This window comes from Suncus etruscus, chromosome 17, assembly GCF_024139225.1.
Source record: "Suncus etruscus isolate mSunEtr1 chromosome 17, mSunEtr1.pri.cur, whole genome shotgun sequence".
Classification (NCBI taxonomy): Eukaryota; Metazoa; Chordata; class Mammalia; order Eulipotyphla; family Soricidae; genus Suncus; species Suncus etruscus.
Genome location: NC_064864.1, coordinates 62947288 through 62966872, shown reverse-complemented (window position 1 = coordinate 62966872; position 19585 = coordinate 62947288). Strand labels below are relative to the sequence as shown.

At 44.7% G+C, this 19585-nt stretch overlaps 1 protein-coding gene across 1 annotated transcript; it reads right to left on the bottom strand.

The window, feature by feature from the left end:
• Positions 1-1307: 1307 nt before the first annotated feature.
• PNLIPRP1 (pancreatic lipase related protein 1) lies at positions 1308-15445 on the bottom strand. Its single transcript, XM_049790440.1, has 12 exons — positions 15397-15445; positions 14727-14881; positions 14148-14273; positions 11661-11795; positions 10450-10558; positions 10069-10188; positions 9841-9960; positions 8565-8683; positions 7409-7538; positions 5438-5546; positions 4344-4511; positions 1308-1383 (listed from the first exon to the last, which is right to left on the bottom strand). Exons 1-12 carry the CDS (start codon positions 15443-15445, stop codon positions 1308-1310), a joined length of 1416 nt encoding a protein of 471 aa, XP_049646397.1.
• Positions 15446-19585: the final 4140 nt, after the last annotated feature.

The following is a 19585-nucleotide window of genomic DNA, read 5'->3' as shown; positions in this document are numbered from 1 at the left end:
GCTTGGGCCTTGTACCCAAGCAACTGTTGTCTTGGGCTACACCTTGGAGGTTGATCTAGAAGTAGCCTGATGGTGTCTGTAGTTGCAGACTCTCTACTACACTCACACTTGAAGATGGAGTTGAACCTGGCCCAGAGCTGCTGTTTGTGGATCATCTTCCACGGAGCTGCTCTTAGGCTGATGGAGGTTCTGGGTGCTTGATCAGTGCCAAGCAAAGTCTGAGTTTTCTTTGACTCCACATCCCTTGTCACTACCTTTGTGTGCTGAGGGTCACAGCTTGACCTACTCTGTAAGGGGAGATCTAACAATAATCATTCCTGAGTTCCTCACACATTTGGCCTTTCTGGAACAGTCTGGATTTTGCTTGTGTCCCAGTTCAGGAACATTCTGAGGTGTAGCAGATGATAAATATCCAGATTATTGTGGAGGGGTATGAGATCTGGGGCTTTAGTGGGACCACACTCAGGGCTCAGACAAGACATGTGTGACTTCCTGGTCCTGCCTAGTCTTCCTGGAACCATCAGAGGGCTGGTTGGGTCCTCTGGTGGGCAGGACTCAGGACAAGGCCTGGTTGAGATCTTTAATGTGGTATGATGACACGGTCCTCCTCAGAAGATACCCATGTTGACATATCCTATCAGAACCATCCTTCCAGGCAGGTTCAGAGAGAACTCTGACGTACTCACCATGGTTTCCAGATACTGGAGCCCCCCTACACCTCAAAAGAACCAGGGTTCCGGGCCCGGAGAAATAGCACAGAGGTGTTTGCCTTGCAAGCAGCCGATCCAGGACCTAAGGTGTTGGTTTGAATCCCGGTGTCCCATATGGTCCCCTGTGCTTGCCAGGAGCTATTTCTGAGCAGATAGCCAGGAGTGTGGCCCAAAAAACCAAAAACCAAAAAACAAACAAAAAAACCCCACAAAAAACCAGGGTTCCCATCATCACAAAACCGTCCACCACAAGAAGGTCACATTTGAGCATAAGTTGGCTATGATCTGTCTTTTGTCCTAACTGGAGTTTGAATAACTGTGCTTTCTTCTCCCTGGGTCTCAGTTTATACACATGAGAGAGGAGGGGCAGGGTAAAGGACTCTATTTAGGACCTCCTAAGGCCCCACACTCAAGATAATCTGTTTATACCACTTCCTGAGATGAGAAGAAGACAGTGGGTGTGAAGGCTGAAGAAGAGCTGTGTAGTGGAGAGTCAAGGGAGCGAAACCTGACTCTGAGAAAGCTCCTAAGTGTTCTAACACCAGTCACAGACACTGAGTTGATGCATGAGTGGATTTTATTGCTGTTCACACCATTCTAGAATGTGTTCTGACAGGGCATGAGGGTAAGCAGGACGTCCTCCCTCACGGTTCCATCACTACAGAAATGGTACCTGTGAAGAAAACCAAAGCCTTTTTGGGGGGTGACTCGAGGCTGTTTGCTTGAGGTCTCTGAGCACTGGGTGTTTCATTTGTAGCAGAGGGCCTGGCTCTCTTTTGTGCTGAAGTAAAATCCATGTCCATTGATGTAATCAAGAAAGCTGAGTTCTACTGCAGCTCTCCCAGGGGCCCGGCCTCCTCTGAAGTGTTGCCCTGGGTCTGGGCCCATTTTTACTGTCCCTCTACCCCTCTTTTTGATCATCTGACTCCTCACCCTAACCCTAGGGCCCAGCCCATTTACCTGCCTCCTGCCCCTCCCAGCCCTCCTGGTGTCTAGCCCTTGTGGTCTCACTGCCAGTGAGACCCCTCATTCTGGTGTCTATGGCCACTTCCCCCCTCACAGCCTGAGGTGCTGCCATCTCCTTGGCCCTAATTCTGTGACTTTCCAGAGTCATTTGGCCTTTTCTGGATCTGGAGTCTCATTTTTCTTTATAGCTCAAACTCTGATTCTCTTTTATTGGCCAGTCATATAGTAGGTACTTAATAATGAAAAAAAATAAGAAGAGGGGCCGGGAAGGTGGCGCTGGAGGTAAGGTGTCTGCCTTGCAAGCGCTAGCATAGGACGGACCACGGTTCGATCCCCCGGCGTCCCATATGGTCCCCCCCAAGCCAGGGGCGATTTCTGAGCGCATAGCCAGGAGTAACCCCTGAGCGTCAAACGGGTGTGGCCCAAAAACCAAAAAAAAAAAAAAAAAAGAAAAAAAGAAGAAGAAAAAATGGGGGGCAGTAAGGAGGAGATAGTTATCTGTTTGGGGGGAGGTCTTAAAGTGGTGCTCAGGGGATCCAGGATCACTCCAGGTGATAACTGACCAACTGGGATGGTGGCTCTGTGCTATGCAATGTGCATTGGATTTACACATTAGGGTCTACCAGGCAATCCTGGCGTTCTTGGGCACCTCCATGGTTGTTCCCTGCAATGCTCAGGGCCTTGTGTTGCTGGGTGGGACCTGGGTCAGGTATTTGAGCTATGACCTCTGCATTATCTGCTTGGTCTGTCTCTTTTGACCCTTTGTCCTTAGAGGGAATATTAAACAGAAGTTTCTTTTGTAGGGATTGAAACACCAATGAGGTGACAAATATATCTTGGGGTGTCCTGAGAAGAGATCAGACTCAAAGCTTGGTTTTGCTTTTTGCATTCAACAATAATATAATGGTTTTGTTTTATGGGGGAAATTCCCTGAGGTAATTACCATGTCCATTGATGTAACCAGAAAGATGAGTGCTACTGAGATCCGCACAGTGTTGGGGATCAAACTTAGGCCCTGCCTAAGTCATGTCAGGCCTTTACTTACCTCTTGAGTTATCCCTGAGTTCCTAACATATTTTTAATGTTACTTACTGTTTCTAAGACAGAATAATTTAAAAATTTGATTAACATAGCTCATTTACTTGCCAAACTCATTTTTCATGTTTGATATTGGTTTTGCTCTTCTCATCCTGAAAACATCTGATGCCCAACATTGAACTTACCTCAAGACACATTTCCTTAGAGAAGGGAGACTGTGCTCAAGCTTGTGGCTTAGCTGAAGCAGGCTGCCTCAGGGTTGGCCTCAGGCATGTCCTGTCCTAATTCTAGAAAGCTTAGAAAGTGCCAGGCAACCTTCCCTGGTGTAAACAGGGAGAGCCTTGGCATTGTGTGTTCATATTTGCTTCTTTCTCCAACCCTGCACGTAGCCAGCTACCTTTTGGGTATTCCTGCCAGTTTTTACATTCTCATTCTTTTTATCTAAACACTTTTTTGTATTGGAGCCATACCTGGAGGTACTCAGGACTTATTCCTGGATCAGGGATCATTCCTGGTAGTTAAGGGACCCTAGTGGTGATTGACGTCAGGGATCAAACCCAGGACAGCCACAAGCAAGGCAAGTGATGTCCCAATTATACTGTGTCTTTGGGCCAACACTTTAATTATTTTTGTTCTCATTAGCCTCACAGCTGGCAAAGTTCAGCCCCATTCTTGAGGGGGGGGGGGTGTTTTCAGGCAATGTGGGGTAAACCTACAGTGCCAGGAACTAAACTCAGGGCCTCACATATGCCCTCAATAGGCTCTACCAGTTGAACTGTCTCTGCCCCATACCTTGAATTTTTAGGATTTCAGAAGACTTTATCCTAAACTTCACTCACTGAGGAGGTGGCCCGGTTCCCTGTGTTGTGGGAAAGGAAGACCTTGGCTGGGCCTTTAGTACCTCCAGGATCTCCTGAGGCCCCCTCTTCTCTGGGTTCTGCACTGGGCCTACCTCTCCCTTCCTGGCATCCCAGGACAAGAAAGATCTTGCTTCAGTCTTGGCCCATTTATTGCCTACCTGGGGATCTGATCCTGTCCCTCTACCTGATCTCCCAAAACTCAAGATTTCTGGGGTCTGCGGATCCAGAAACCTCTTCTCCACCAGAACCTCTTATGACCAGAAGTAGGTTCTGTGTTTTGGAGGATGATTGTTCTGCCCCACTCAGCTCATTTCCCTCCTATACCTCTGCTGCCAGTGGAAGGAACAGCACAAACCAATCTGCCACTGTCATCACCATCACATGAATGCTATCTCTGTCTTAGCAAAGGGGCTGCCATTGGCTGAAACTGATTTCTTTTTTCTTCTGAGCCTTTTTCCTTCTCAACCTTCTGGAAGTGGAGCAACTGTGGGACTCCTATTTGCAGGCTCAGAAATTTATTCTCCCTATTCTTTGCTGCCGGAAGATAGGCTCATCTCTTGTGTATACTCCTAGATGGAGTAGCAAGCCCCCAGTAGGAGTTGTGTATGGTCCCTGTTTATTAGTAGTGTGTTTTCCAGAGGTCCTAGGGTTGTGGATTTTCAGCACTTTTCTGATGGACACACAAGTGTCTTTCTGGGGTGAGCTCCCATCATTCCATCACAAACCTAGATTTCCTCTGGCCTTCCCAGGCACCAGCCCAGGTACTTACACTGTCTTCTCCTCGCCCTTCTGCACTGTGATCTTGGCTGCACCCACTTTAGGGAAGGTTGGGTTCACTACATTATTATTCCAGAGAAACTTGACTTTCTCAATGGTTCCAATATCCACTTCTACATCAATCTCTTTAGTATGTGTGGAGCCGGGTCTGAGGATCCCCCTTAAAGTAGAGAAATAGAAACATTTCATGCATAAGAACAAAGCCCAGTGACTAAAAGGCTCTGGACTCATGAGGTTATTTTTCCAAATGAATTCTTGCAGAAAGGATAAAGAATTGGGAAACAAAGTTCTATTGACAGCAGCCTCTGGCAATTATTTAGATATTATTTCTTCAAACTCCAATGAATTTCTACTTAAAACATAAAAGAAAAAACAGATGGCAAGAGCAATAAGTGGTAGGGTGTTTGCCTCGCACTCAGCCTACCTAGGATGAACCTTGGTTAGATTCCTAGCATCCCATATGGCCCCCGAGCCTGCCAGGAGTGATTTCTGAGTGCAGAGCCTGGAATAATCCCTGAGTGCCATCGGGTGTGGCCCCCAAACAAACAAATAAAAACACATAGAAAAACAATAGGATTCTCTTTAAATTAGTTCCTTCACCCCAGAAGATTTACACAATAGCACTCTCCACTTAGTCTAGCACCAATAACATCTTTCATCAGAAGATATGGATCATAAGAAATTATGTCTTGCTTTTTATTTCTATTTCATTATTTTGATTTTGGGTTCACACCTTGCAATACTCAGGGATTTGTTCTGGCTCTGCACTCAGGACTCACTACTGGCAGGTTTAGGAGACACTGTGGGGTTATGGGGATTGAACACAGCTTGGTTGTATAGAAGGCAAATATCCTACCCTACTGCCCTATCTTGTTGGTCCATGCTTTTGTTTTTAAAACCTGATCTATTGCAAGAGAAAAACTAAAGACTGTATGTATAATGAGAAAAATTTGAAAAATATTAGTAGGTGCCTGAAATTCACTTCAACACACTGAGTGAGTGACAAGGTATTAACAAACACATCAGTGCCAGGGTTTGGTGGTTGTGTCCACTAAGTACGATGAGACCATAATACAGGAACTTTACCTGAACACATCGAACTGGTGGCTGTTGCCCGTGCTTCCAAACAGAGCAACTTTGATCTGGCCAGTAACCATCTTCCCAGTCAGCATCACGGACACTGAATACCTCCAGCCTATGTGAGAATGGGCAGTTCATTAATTCATGCACCAAACCATTATGTCACACCCCAGATTCTTGCCCTGTCTCTTTTATAAATGTACCAGAGTTGAGAAATAACCTGTGCTTCACACTAGGTCCTAAGGAGGCATCTGTGGATCAGGGCTTTCCTGTCTAGACCTGCCCTGCTGTCAAGGGACCACAAGCCTCATGGAGCTGCCTACAGTTAAGGCCAAGTGCAATCCAATTCTTAGCTTAGCTACTTAGCATCACCAGCCACTTTTCAAGAGCCAAACTTGCGCCTAAATTTGCCAAGCCTGTCCTTCATTTCATAGAATTCTGAGCTGCTCTGCTCTGCAGCGAGGTGTTTTGAGGTAAGGGAAGAAGAGCAGGAATGTGGGATTAGTTCCCACTGGGAAGCAGAGCATAGGAGAGTAATTTTAAAAGCAGCTCCAGGCAGGCTATGTCTTAGCTCCATCTCCTAGATCGCAGTGAGTGTCCAGCAGAGAACAGAGCCCAGTTGTCAGTCAGATTTATTCCTGAGGAGTTGGATTTATAAGCAGAGAAGCTTTGCCCACACACATATATATCACATGCTCACATGCACAGAAATATATACATACAAACACACATATATGTACATACTTGACACCTTGACACACCCACATATATATGAACATAGATACCTAAAGACACACACTCACATGTATACCTATTGCCTAATACCTAATCATCCTTCACATCTTTGCAGATCAGATATCACTTTTGTTCCTCCCTCTGATCAGTACTTGGCTCTGTGCTCCAGAAGTATGCGCCAAGTCACATACAACACATTCACAATTGCTCGCTCAACTTTAGACTTCCAGGCTGGATTTTTAATTTACTGAAAAGAGTGTCTTGCTAATGCCAAATGTTCAGCACCTAGCCCTTAAATCAGGGCCTTTAAATCAATTCCTGGTTCAGTAAATGGCTATATATTTAATATTTCATTGTTTTTGTAAAAGATGTTTTCCACTTCTGTGTTTCCCACATCAGCTTGCTTTAAAAGGGTTGTTAATATTTTTAAATATAGGTAGATGGGCCTGGTGATGGAGATGTTCTATACCCTATTGTGGAAACTAATACATGACTATTAACTTCTCAAAACTCAGGGAACTATGCATGGGAAAGATCTACTTTGCTTTGTCTATAGATTATACCATCATCAACTTGACTTTAGAAACAATACAACCCATGCATTATAGCCATGTATCGGTCTATCTAAACTTTTAGATAGTCTTTTCCTTACAGTGAATTCTCTCAGAGGATGTTTGCTATCACACGATACTCTCTGGCTCCACCAGGCCCTGTGTCCAAATGCCTTTAGCAGAGTTTTCTTGATTACCACATATGATTACCACACATATGCCACCAGCAAGGTATCACACTCTTAATCCAGACAACATGGCCCATACACAGAGTGGGGAATGGAGAATTTGGCATTGGACTTCTGAAAATGGCTGTCCTAATAAAGAGCTGGAACCAACGAAATTGTTATTGAACACACTTGAAGAATAGGTACAGAGAGCTTAGCCTGAAAAATGAAAATAACAATGAAGTGAGGAGTGGTCAAGACTCATGGTGGATGTCCATGGAGGCTTGGCGATTCTGACTGACTCCATTAATTATGCAACTTATGTCCAGTCCCTTCATGCCATGGGAATGAAATGGAAGAAATGCAGACTTTCTAAATCTTTAGCTGAGTTTGCAATGAGTTGATTTAGATCAAGGTAGGCTTTTACTAAGATCATCAAAGATCATCATTTACTAAGATTATCATCACCCACTAAGGTTTGGGCTTAGAGCCAAGTTCCTGGGAGAAGTAAAAGTGCAACTTACGAGCAAAGTTGCTGGAGTCTCCAGTGTTGAGGAAGAATTTAGGCTGATCCTCACGTGTCTTGCCAGCGAATTTATCAGCATAGTGACCCATCTGAGGGCAGCCTTCATCTGGACAGGGGAAGCACTTGTCCTAATGGGAACAGAGGCATCAGGGTGCAGGCTAGGGTGTCCTTTCATGATCCACATGATTAGGAGAGTGACTTTCCTACAGTCTGTATATCTTTATTTATAACAGGAGGCAAGCGGAATAGATATTCTGTTATTGTTGACCTTGGGGCCTACCCAGTGGTACTCAGGGATCACTCCTGGCAGGGCTCAGGAACTATAAAGGGTGCCTGAGATTGAACCTGGGTCAACTATGTGCAAGGCAAATGCCCTACCTGCTGTAGTCTTTCTCCGACCAGAACAGACAAACGTTAAAAAAAAAACTTTTCTTTTGGGGAGGTTAGCCTGATACATATTCCGTAGAGAAGCTTTAGAAAAAAATTGGTGTCATGGCCCCAAATTAGATAAATAGCAGCTTTTTTTCACTTATTAATAGTTCACTCTGAGATTCAATGCCTTAATTATGGCACGGACCAATTCCTATGGTGTAAATTTTCCAATAGTGACTGATTTGGGAACAACCAACATGAAGCTACTAAATGTAAAGGTGGGAAGATAGTCACATGGACTGAGCCAGAAAATGCAAGGTCCTGGTGACATCCCCTTTCTCTTTCTCCTTGCACTTCAAGATTTATAGACCCAACCACCCATATCCCTTGCCCTCAGGTTAGAATATAGAATCCCAGCATCCAAATTTACTTAAACCAAATGAGGAAGTCCTTCTCTCAAACATTCTCCTATTCCTGCTTAATCTTGCACACTCCTTGTCTTCCTTTCCAGCTCCACAACATTCCTAGCTAGGTCCAAAACTTGTAGAAGAAAGCCTTTCTAACACCTCAATGAATGGTCTTTCTCTTGTTGATTACCCAGGATCCTCCTCTCCCAGATGTCTTCTGTAGAACTTGAACCATCTCTGGTCTCAGTTTTTTTTTCTCCATTCCAGAGCCTGTGAGCTCTGAGGAGTGATGCAGACCAAGTAGCAGATTGTCAGAAGTTGAGCAGAAAGGAGAGCCATCCCCCAAATGGCTCTCAAGACAAGAGCCTAACTTACAGACTGGAAGTCTTTGTAGGAATTGCAGGGGAATGCAGCAAACCCATCAGGGTAAAGGATGCTTTCTGAGTAATATTTGTAGCTTCTTAGATGATTGCAAGCCACAAAATCCCGGGTGCCTGAGAAATAAGTAAAAATATCTGGGAATGGAACCTGACCTCTTCCCTGCCCCTCTCTCCAAGTGGGATTATTCCAAGTGGGAGCACATTTTCAGAAAATTTTTTTGTTGCTGTCATTTAGGGGTCACTTTTAGGGCTTTCTCCTGGCTCTGCTCTTGGGGCTTATTCATAGTTGGCTTAGGGCACCCTACACGTTGCTGGGGATTGAACCTGGGCAGGCAATGTGCAAAGCAAGCATATTGCCTGCTGTACTATTTTTTCAGCTCCAGTATTTTCATAATCTTAAGGCAAAGCCCTTGTTCTGATGAAAGCAGTTAACCAAGAGCAGCTGCTTTGTGTATTTTAGGTGTAATCCCTGCAACCCACTCTGCCCTTCATCACAAAAACAATCTGCAGATGGTAGCCTGAGAGCTACTGATTGCCAAGAAAAATGGCGGAACTGGGAATTGAGCCTTTAACCTTGGGCTATCTTGCATTCTAGACACCAGGCTGGAGAGATCCTATCAGACACATTTGGGACATGACAAGACTAGGGGCAGGGCATCTTCAGACTGCAATCAGCAGAATAAAAGGATGTTTAAGTTGTTCTACATGATTTTCTGGAATTTTACCTTTGCCTTCCACACTCCTTCATTCCTTCTCTGATTCCCAAATAGCCTTTCTAGTTAGTGACTTTGATAACATTTTCTCCTTTGTTAAATATCTTTCAACTGATCGTTGGAAATGAGGCTTTAAGTAATGGTTTTGTGTTCACTATTGCTCTATTCCTTGGGACTCTCATGACCATGTTTTAGGACAGACACATCAGTGGAGTGGTGAAGTCACAAAGGGTAGGGAACTGTACATCGCAGTGCACTGGGCTAGAAGGAACTTGGCATGTCCTCCAAGAGCAATGATTTCTTTTTTTTTTTTAATAATTTTTAGTGGGTGGGATTTCCTAACTGTGTTTACTCCCAGCTCAGTGTCTAAGGATCACTTCCAACCAGGCTTGGTGGCTATATTGCAAGTGCTTGAGATCACAGTAGGTTTGGCCACATGCAAGGCAAAATGTCTTAACTCCTACACTATCTTTCTGGTCCTTCCCTTTGAAGATTTGCTTTTGGAAAGCTGCTGCTCAATCCAGGAAAGGGGTATCCCAGCTCTGTTCAATTTTTTACCAGCCCAGATGCCTTCAAGGTCCACGATCTGTGACAGGGCATTCTTCTTGCACCCTGGCATTTCTTTGCCTCCATTGGGGAAGAAGTCAAGGTGACCCATCATTTCGTTTGATCCTAATCCTGCAAGTTGTGAATAGTAGTGAGTTTCTCACAATGCAAGGCCCTCCTGGTTGAAACACTCATGCGCATGTTCACAGACTCAGCAGGGGGCGCAACACCGGGCTTTACCCATGAATGGGATTAGGGGAGCTGCATCCGTGTGGATCACATCAACAAAGTCAGCATCAGAAGGATCAAGTCGAACCTCTTCAGGGGTGCCCTGGAAGCTTGCTTCTACAGGATCCAAGCCTGTAAGAGATGGTCAGAGCTGCACCATAATAGACTTGCCTGTAAGTACCAACAGGACCAAGGTATATGTTTGTTTGGGTTGTACACTGCTTAACTCCAGGGTTATCATACCTGGAGTTGTGCGGGGACATCCCTGACTATTGAGTATGGGAACACAGATTCTTAATGTTGCTCAATCCAGGAAAGTTCTAATACCATATTCTGGGGTCTGGAATATGTTCCTACATGCAAAAATGAGGAACCCCACTTGTAGGGTCTTACCTGTAATTCTGCCCAGACCTGGAATCCTGCTCCCTGCCTCTCCAGCTGCATGAGCGCCCAAGCTGTGGCCAATGATGTGGACTTGGGAAGGGGAATAGTTATAGTCTGTCTGTAGAGGGAAGATGTGTTTTAGCAGGTTGCTGAGGGTGATTTTAATAACATGGAAGCCTGGTATTCTCCACCCCACCCCACTCGCCACTAATAGACTTCCAGCATCTCACTTCTGGGTCTTGTTTGGGCTCCACTTCCTGTTGTCATTCCTTCTTTCCTCCTCCATGAACCCAATATCTAAATGAGTTCATCTCATGTGGATACACTCAGCCACCACCTAATAACTCAGATGTCTCTTCTAAGGAAATATTCTAATTACCTCCCTCACCAGATGCTCCCCCCTAATGCTCCCATCAAACCCCATAACACTCCCACCATAATTTGAATCACACTCATGTTATTGTAAGTATTAAAGACCTGGATGGTCTTCAACCTCCCATTTAACTCCTCGCCCAGCTCCTGAACTCCCAGGACTGACTGAACCACAATGAATAAACCTAAAAGACCTAAAATATGTAGCAAAGTGGAAGAGGAGAGTAGAAAAGAAAAGTATGAATTAATCATAGCAATGGAAACCCCAATATCCATAAGACGATGAAAGGGCTAGAGCTATAGCGCAGCACTAGGGCATTTGCCTTGCACATGGCGTACCCAGGACAGACCGAGGTTCTATCCCCAGTGTCCCGTATGGTCTCCCAAGCCAGGAGCAATTTCTGAGCATAGGCTTGCCTGAGCATCACCGGGTGTGGCTCAAAAAAACAAAATAAAAAAATAAGATGGTGAAGTGGGGGACAGCCAATTGCACAAACTTCCTTAGGGGGTTCCATCCGATGCTCTCTGGAGATGTTGGGATTTTCCCCTCTCATATCCTTCCTACTCTTTGAGTCAGGTGATTTTGGACTTAAAGATAGCTCTTATATTCACCTGTTTTGTGTTTTACTTGGAAATCTAGCCAACCTTCCTAGCCTCTATTTACTTATCTGCCAGTTGAAGATTGTACCAAAAGCCCCACCCTGAAGTGTGTTTTTCCATTTTTCTCCCACTAGTATGTCTCCCTCGAAGTGTCTTTCAGAAACTTATATCTAACTTTAGAGAAGAGCATTTTTCTCATTCTTTGTGGGGACTCCCTGCCACTTGTCCCAAAGTGCTTAGCCACTCACCATCAGCATGCTAATCATTTGAGCCACCTGGGCACCCACAACCCGCACATTGTTGGCAGCCTGCGTGTATCCGGTCTGGGACCCTTTCTTCCAGTCCACACAGATGCAGTTCACCTGCTCCACCTTGAACATGTTCTAGCAAAGGAGAGACACCAGATCATTGTTGCTGTGGGTATGTGAAATCCACCCCCCCAGAATCAGAAATGGTCATTAATGTTAAACCAGTCCATCCAGGGCATCCTGGCAATCATTTCTTGTCTGGCTTAAGGATTGATTCAAGCTCAACCACTCTGATGCTCTTCCATCAAAGTCAATAAAGCAGTGGAGCTTGGATATGGGACATCAAGAGAGCAAAGAGCTCTCCTCTGAACAGACATGGGCTCAAAGGCTGCCACTTGTGGCCAGCCCAAGATGTGGCAGATTTGATCCCTAGTGGTCCTTTGTCTTTTGGCAAGACAGCCAGTTATGGGCTTGTCCTCATGGGAAACGTTAAGAATCTCAATGGGAGGAAAGTGTCATTTACTTTACAGTCAGGACAGCTGAGTTCTTCATGGAGAAAACATATTTTCAGACATTTAAAAATTAAAATTGAAAGTTATTTTTAAAAGATTGAAAGTGCTCAAAAGAAAAGTATTTTTCTAGATGTCCAAGGAACAGGTTTAATCTAGATATTGTACTAATACACATCAACTTAACCTTAAACTGGCACTATAAACCAAGAATACAGGGACCAGAGAAGTAGTTCCCTAGATAAAATATCAGTTGTGCACACTGCAAAACTGAGTTCAATTCCCATATGGTCTCCTTAGACTACCAGATATGACCCTGAGTACAGAATCAGGTGTAAGACCTGAGCACTGCCTGGTGTGGCCACAAAACAGAATCAGCAAAACAAAACAAAAAGAAAAGAATCCACAAACAACAAATTCAAGAGTTATTTTCTCAGGATCTTTATTTTTAAAGCAATCCTGAGAAATATCTTACAGATAAGGAGAATGTTGAATATAAATTATATCTGGGGCCAGAGCAATAGTACAGCAGGTAGGGTTTGATCAGTCTGGGTTCAATTCTCAGCATCCCTCCCATAAGCTCCCCCTGAGCACCACCAAGAGAAATTTCTAACTGCAGATCCAGGAATAATCCCTGAAGCATGGCCAGGTATGTTTTCAAAACCAACAAAAATATTATATCTTACACTAAGATGCTTGTTGATGATGAGACAGAAGAGCTGTCTGGTAAAAGTCTTATCTAGGCCAGGTAAGACAGATACAATTGCTCTGTGTTTGACACTTTTCCTGTGAACACTATATGTCAGTTACTCATGTGCATGGAAGTCTGCTTGGGTACATTTTAAGTATCAGGAAAAAAAAAGATCAAATCAGTGCATACATGAGAAGAATAATGATGCTATCTTGTACATATATTTGTGTGTGCACATGTGTGTATTGTGTGTCCTGCTGACTGGTAGATGATGCATTGAACATAGCAGAGGTATTGTCCACTCTGCAATCTGAGTCTTTCTTATCTACCTGGTTCACAAAAACCCACCTTGGTTCCCAGAGATGTGGGGAAGATTTGAAGAAAAGTTCCATCATTATTCATTTATAATAATCCTTCATTATTTTGGTTAAATGTCTGAAGTACCCAAAAATTGGAGTGAAAATGTTTGTTCCCACATCAATAAGCCTCGTGTTAGGCTTAAACTGTGTTTAAGAAGATAGTATGTTTAAGCATGGGATTTGCAAAGAAGTTGGCCACAGTTAACTGTTTCTGAAGTGCAATCACCAAAATTTAACTCAAAATCTTTGGCATCATGAATTCTAGGGTTTTCTGGGAATACTTGCATATTGCATTGCTGGCAACAATGGGAAAACATGTCAGAACCCAGAGATAGGCCATAGCATTGGTCATATAGTCCAGAAATGTTGATGGAAATTTTAATTTTTGTGAAGAGATTTATAAATGGCACAAAGGTAGTATGAGGTAAGTGCACTCCATTTCTAAGCTCATTCTTGTGATTGTCTAAAGAAGAAGTGGTGGGGAAGTCAACTAGTCCAGTGTTTTGGGAAGACAATAAGGACATTCCTCAAAAAATTAGAAATTGAGCTCACATGTGACCCAGTAATACCACTTCCTAGGAGACCCAAAACACAATGCAGAAAAGCCTTCTTCATTCCTATGTTCATTATAGCACTATTCACAAGAGCCAGAAACTGGAAACAGCCCAAGTGCCTAAAAACAGCTAAGTAGATGAAAAGTCTGTGGTGCATTTACACAATGGAAAACTATACACCTGTTAGAAAAAAAATTAAGTCATCAAATTTACTTATATATGGATGGATATGGAGAGTATCATGCTGAGCAAAATCAGTTCAAGAGAAAAGGATAGACATAGAGCAATGGCACTTGTTTGTGGGATATAAACATAATAAAACAGGGCAAGGCTTTCTCAGGAAACTTTGGGGCTCAGGAGTTCAGGGGGCCTACCATGCACATGTTAGTAAGCCAGGTCTCATCCCCTTTGTCAATGAAGCCATGAATGATGAAGCGGGTCTTCCTGTCTGTTTGGAAGTTGGATGCTTCAATCCTGGATGGATCATCAGGCAGGAGAATCTGTGACACGTGTACAAAGATGGCGCGTTTTGGCATCTCATTATCTCAGGTCTGTATCTCCCTCTTCCACCTCTGCTATTCCAAAGCTATGACCTATTAAGGTCAGTGTAAAAGTCATCTCTTCCAAGATGGAGGCCCACTCTGATGCCTTTTCCTGGTTCCATCTTCCCAAGCTAGGCATTACTAGCTCAGATGGGCCTGGAATGATACTTATGTCTTATCCTTTTTTGAGTTTTTGTTAAATGCTTTTCCCCAGTCTAGAAATTACATCAGCTCAAGATTCTGGTCATGTCAACCCTTCACTCAATCAACCTTTTACCTAAGAGCTGTTTTGCTTAGATCTGGGAGGCGCAACTGGAGCATGATTCTGGGACAGGGCATGGGGGAGCAGACAGAAACAGACACCCCCTTTTCCAGGCTGGTTGCAGCCAGGACCCCCAACAGAAGACTCACCTGAAAGTTGTTTTGGTTCTCATTGGTGTAGAGCAGGAAGCGAGTGTTAATCTTCTCGGGGCTCCAGGGAAGAACTTTCAAGGGCCGAATGGCAGTGCCGCCCCAGGGTTCCGAGTCAGAGAAGCAGCCAAGGGAATCATAGCAAATCTCCTTCCCTGAAGAGAAAGTCCGGCCCTGCTCAGGGCTTCGCTTGGGGCCTACTCTGGCAACCATTACTGCTGCTCAGATCAGTCACTCTTGTGTTTTGAGACCACCTCAACCACACCCACTGCCTGCTTCACCTCAGGGCCCAGTCTCTGGTCTAGAGACCTCTCTAGTCATTGAGAGGTCACTCTGTCCAGCTCTCAGCTCTTCAGATCTGAGATCAGTGACCAGTACTGAGGTATCTGCAGTTGGATACAGGTAGGTTTTCCCCGCTGTTACCTGGAAAAGTCTGACCTCAGACATCTTGGGCATGAAGGCAGCAGGTGATGGGTGCTCTGAAGAGATTCCCCCTCTAATGAACTCCCCCAGCCCTGCCCTTGGCAGACAGGCCTCTATTTACTGCTCTCTGGCACCCTGAAGAAGGATTATTGGAGCTTTTGCAAGCCCTGCCTACCTCAGGCTCTTTTCTGCCAGAGCTGAGCTGAGGAACTAAAACCCTTTTCAAGGGGAAAAAGAACTTTCTCACCATTGGCTGCTCCCAGCAGGCAAAATGCGAGTGTCCAGATGCCCAGCATCTATGATAGATTCAGATAAGTTCAGTCTCACCAACCTCTCCTTAGAGGAGCACCCAGATGGGTCAGGGCTCCAGGTGAGTGTCCCGAGTCCCTCGTGGTAGAGGGAGAGGGTAGGGGGGCTTACCCTGTTGGAAGGTCCAGGCATTCTTTTCCTCTGCTCCAGTGCCCAGCCTGTTTTCTTTATATTGGAGCCTTATCATTTGGACGCAGCTTCAAGGAAACGCAGGTGGTGGAACATGCTGCACAAATACACAAAGGAGATCAATAATACCGTCCGGTCTTCCCAGCCGTCTGGGAAGAGGGAAGATGCTTCATGAGGAGGTGCTGAAGGGTCCCTGCACTGCACCATGTGCCTGGAAGGACGTGCTGAGGAGGCCACTTTGCAGGGATCTAAGATGACCCTGAGTAGGGTTCAACTCTAGCATGACCACAGCAGTGAGATCTAAGAACCAAGAGTGTTTTTTTTTAGTTTTTTTTTTACTCAGTTTTGTTTGTTTGGGGGCCACCTCTGGTGGTGCTTAGGTCTTACTTTAGTGTTAATGTTCAAGGATCACTTATGCCAGTGCTCTGGGGGCCTCGGGTGGTGCTGAGGATTAAACCTGGGTCAGCTACATGCAAGCAAAGCACCTTTATCCTTGCACTATCTCTCTGGCCCTAGTCTCACCAAGAATAGAAGGACACGGGACTCATCAGGAGGCCGCTCTTCTCCTTCCCATTCTCTTTCTCTTGATCTAGTAGTACCATGACCTGTGTTCTCTCTCTCTCTCTCTCTCTCTCTCTCTCTCTCTCTCAAACACACACACACACACACAACACACACACACACACACACACCACTGGTAATGCTCAAAAGCTACTCCTGGTCTTGTGCTCAAGGGGTGCTCTCCATTGGAGGTGCTTGGGGGCCATGTGCAGTCAAGACTACAACTTTTGGGGACTTTCAACAATTCCTAAAATAGCCCCTATACAACATCCCCATTGACTTCCTATTATTTTTGGGTTCTTAAAGATGGTCTCAGGCAACAGCACTGGAAAACTTAGGGGGCTGTGAAGCCTGTCAGGTCCTGGGTTCCATAATTTGTGCCACATGGTCCCAAGCACTGCCTGGTGTGCCCCAGTGGCCCTGCAGAGCTGGAGCATGGAGTCATCTGGCCCAGTTGTGTATCACAGTATCATTGGAGTATCCTGCTATATTTTGAGTTCAGGAATCCCTTAAAGAGCACATTACCAAGGTCTGTTGCATTTCCGGCCTTCCAGAAGATTGTGCACCTGCCCAAGAGACCTGCCTGCACCCTCCGAGGTCATCAGAGCCTCCCCACCCCATGCATCTGTGAGTGGCCTGGCCAGTTCTCACAGGGCCAGATAAGCCTGTTCATGGCAAACACCAGTATGAACCCTTCTCAGCCTCAGGCAAACAGACTCAATGTCACAGGGAGTAACTTCCACTCACTTCAGGAAGTAACTCAGACTTGGGGGATTAATTGAAGGGGAGAGCTGTCAAGAAAAAGAAAACAATTCCCTAGAATGAAAAGGAACAGGTTCAAACAGCTGCTAAGGCAGCACCTACTTGAGCACATACTACAAGTTTCTCAGTAGTTAGAAATTGATGTTATCGCCTTTCTTGCTTGCTTGCTTGTTTTCTTTCTTTTTCTTCGTTCCTTTTTCTTTCTCTTTCTCTTGTTTTCTCTTTCTTCTTTCCTTCTTCCGTTCTTTTCTTCTTTCTTTCATTTTTTCTTCTTTCTTGCTCGCTCTATTTCTTCCTTCCTCCCTCCCTCCTCCCTCCCTCCCTCCTTCCTTCTTTTCTTTCTTCTTCCTTTCTTTCTTTCTTTCTTTCTTTCTTTCTTTCTTTCTTTCTTTCTTTCTTTCTTTCTTTCTTTCTTTCTTTCTTTCTTCTTTCTTTCTTTCTTTCTATTTCTTTTTTCCTTTCTTTTTATTTCTTCTTTCTTTCATTCTTTCTTACTTTCTTCTTTCTTGCTCTCTCCCTTCCTTCCTTCCCTCCTTCCTTCCCTCCTTCCTCCCTCCCTCCTTCCTTCCTTTCTTTCTTCTTTCTTTCTTTCTTTCTTTCTTTCTTTCTTTCTTTCTTTCTTTCTTTCTTTCTTTCTTTCTTTCTTTCTTTCTTTCTATTTCTTTTTTCCTTTCTTTTTATTTCTTCTTTCTTTCATTCTTTCTTACTTTCTTCTTTCTTGCTCTCTCCCTTCCTTCCTTCCCTCCTTCCTTCCCTCCTTCCTCCCTCCCTCCTTCCTTCCTTCCTTCCTTCCTTCCTTCCTTCCTTCCTTCCTTCCTTCCTTCCTTCCTTCCTTCCTTCCTTCCTTCCTTCCTTCCTTCCTTCCTTCCTTCCTTCCTTCCTTCCTTCCTTCCTTCCTTCCTTCCTCAGATATTCTCTGTTCATGGGCAAAGATCCCCACTTTCTGTGTGTAACCCTAAACTTTCCCAAAACCTTGGTGATGATTGGTAGAACCTGCCAATTCATTTGGGCTGGTGAACAAGTGAAAAATCCTTGGCCATACAAACCCTAGTACGTGTTTGGAAGCATTAGGCAGAAAAGTCTATATCCCTTTTAACAGGACTGAATATTTCTAGCACATCTCAAGCTTCAGAATCCCAGAGTTTGGGGAAACCAAGGGGTCCATCAGAAAGTGATGAGGGGCTTTAGCTCAGAGGCTGTGAGTTGGTTTCCCCAGCACCCCACAGCACTTCCAGGAGTTCCCTGAGTATAGTTCTTGATCAGCACCAGGTGTGCCTCCAAAATAAAACAGGAGCTACAAAAAATGACCAGAACCCTAGGCAAGGACTCACAAGGATGATTGAAATCCAAATCTGGAGTTAAGTCTTTATCCTCTGTGCAGCCTTCTTGGGTCTCTGCACCCTCCCCTGCAAAGATTCCCTTCAGCATCATTAATGGCACCTCTCAGGGCAAATCCTGGATATCTGGGGCTCCATTCAGCGTTGGGCAAGGCAAGTGCTCACCTTGCCCCTGACAAAGGAATGATTTCTCCCAGAGACCCTTCTGGTCCCTTCCCCAACAGCACTCCCTGTACACCCTCGTGAGTCACAGCAGTCGGCACTGCCAGGACCACACTCAATTTCCCTGAAGAGTTCCCACATCCCTTTTACTTCTCCTCACCTGGATGCATGTTGATTCTATGAAAGAACAGCTTTCCAGAGACTGGGGATACATGAAGAACGAACAGCCTGCTCAGATCTCCCCTCTGTGGGGGAATGCTGCCTTCAGAGGCAAGTGCAGAACTCCCAGACCTAGGAGTTTTCACCTTTGCATTAATTTCACAGCATTATTTTTCTTATTTAGACAAACTGGCTGAGGAAGGTAATGGTCAGTAATCTAGGTGGAGCCTAGATCTTCCTTGGCTCCAGAGTATACGGAAGAAAAGAAAAGGAATTGAATGAAAGTGGGGAAAAGAGACAGATGAGCTACAATGAGGACTAGAGGGTAGGGATTAAAGGGATTCAGGTATGTAATGGTGCTAAGGAAGGATTCAAATATTTAAACCACAGAGTCAACAACACTGAAATAATGAAATAATGAGACCCAAATTTTAACAACCAAACTTAAAATGGTGCTTGTTAAGATAATGGGCTTGAAGGGGCTTTGTTTGGGAGGGACCCTGAGAATGTGGGTGGAGGGAAGTTAATACTGGTGGTGGTATTATTTATTATTATTATTATTATTATTATTATTATTATTTTGGTTTTTGGGCCACACCCGGTGATGCTCGGGGTTACTCCTGGCTCTCTTCTCAGAAATCACTCCTGGCAGGCACGGGGGACCATATGGGATGCCTGGATTCAAACCACCATTGGTCCTGGGTCAGTGCTTGCAAGGCAAATGCGCTATTGCTGTGCTATTTCTCTCCAGCCCCAAGGTGGTGGTTTTAGTGCTGGAACATTGTAAATAAAAAACCTAACTATGAATAATTATGTAATTCACAATGCTTTAATTAAAAAAAGAAAAGAAAAAGGAAACAAAGTGGGGCCTGGTGGCTACAGTGTGAGACTCAGCTGTGAGAGACTCATCAGAAAAACTACCTCAGGCCCAGTAGACTCAGTGTTCTGTGTCTGCTTGAGGGCGGGGGTGGGGGGTGGGGGGTGTCTCGGGCTGAAGTCTTCAAGGACTGAGTATGA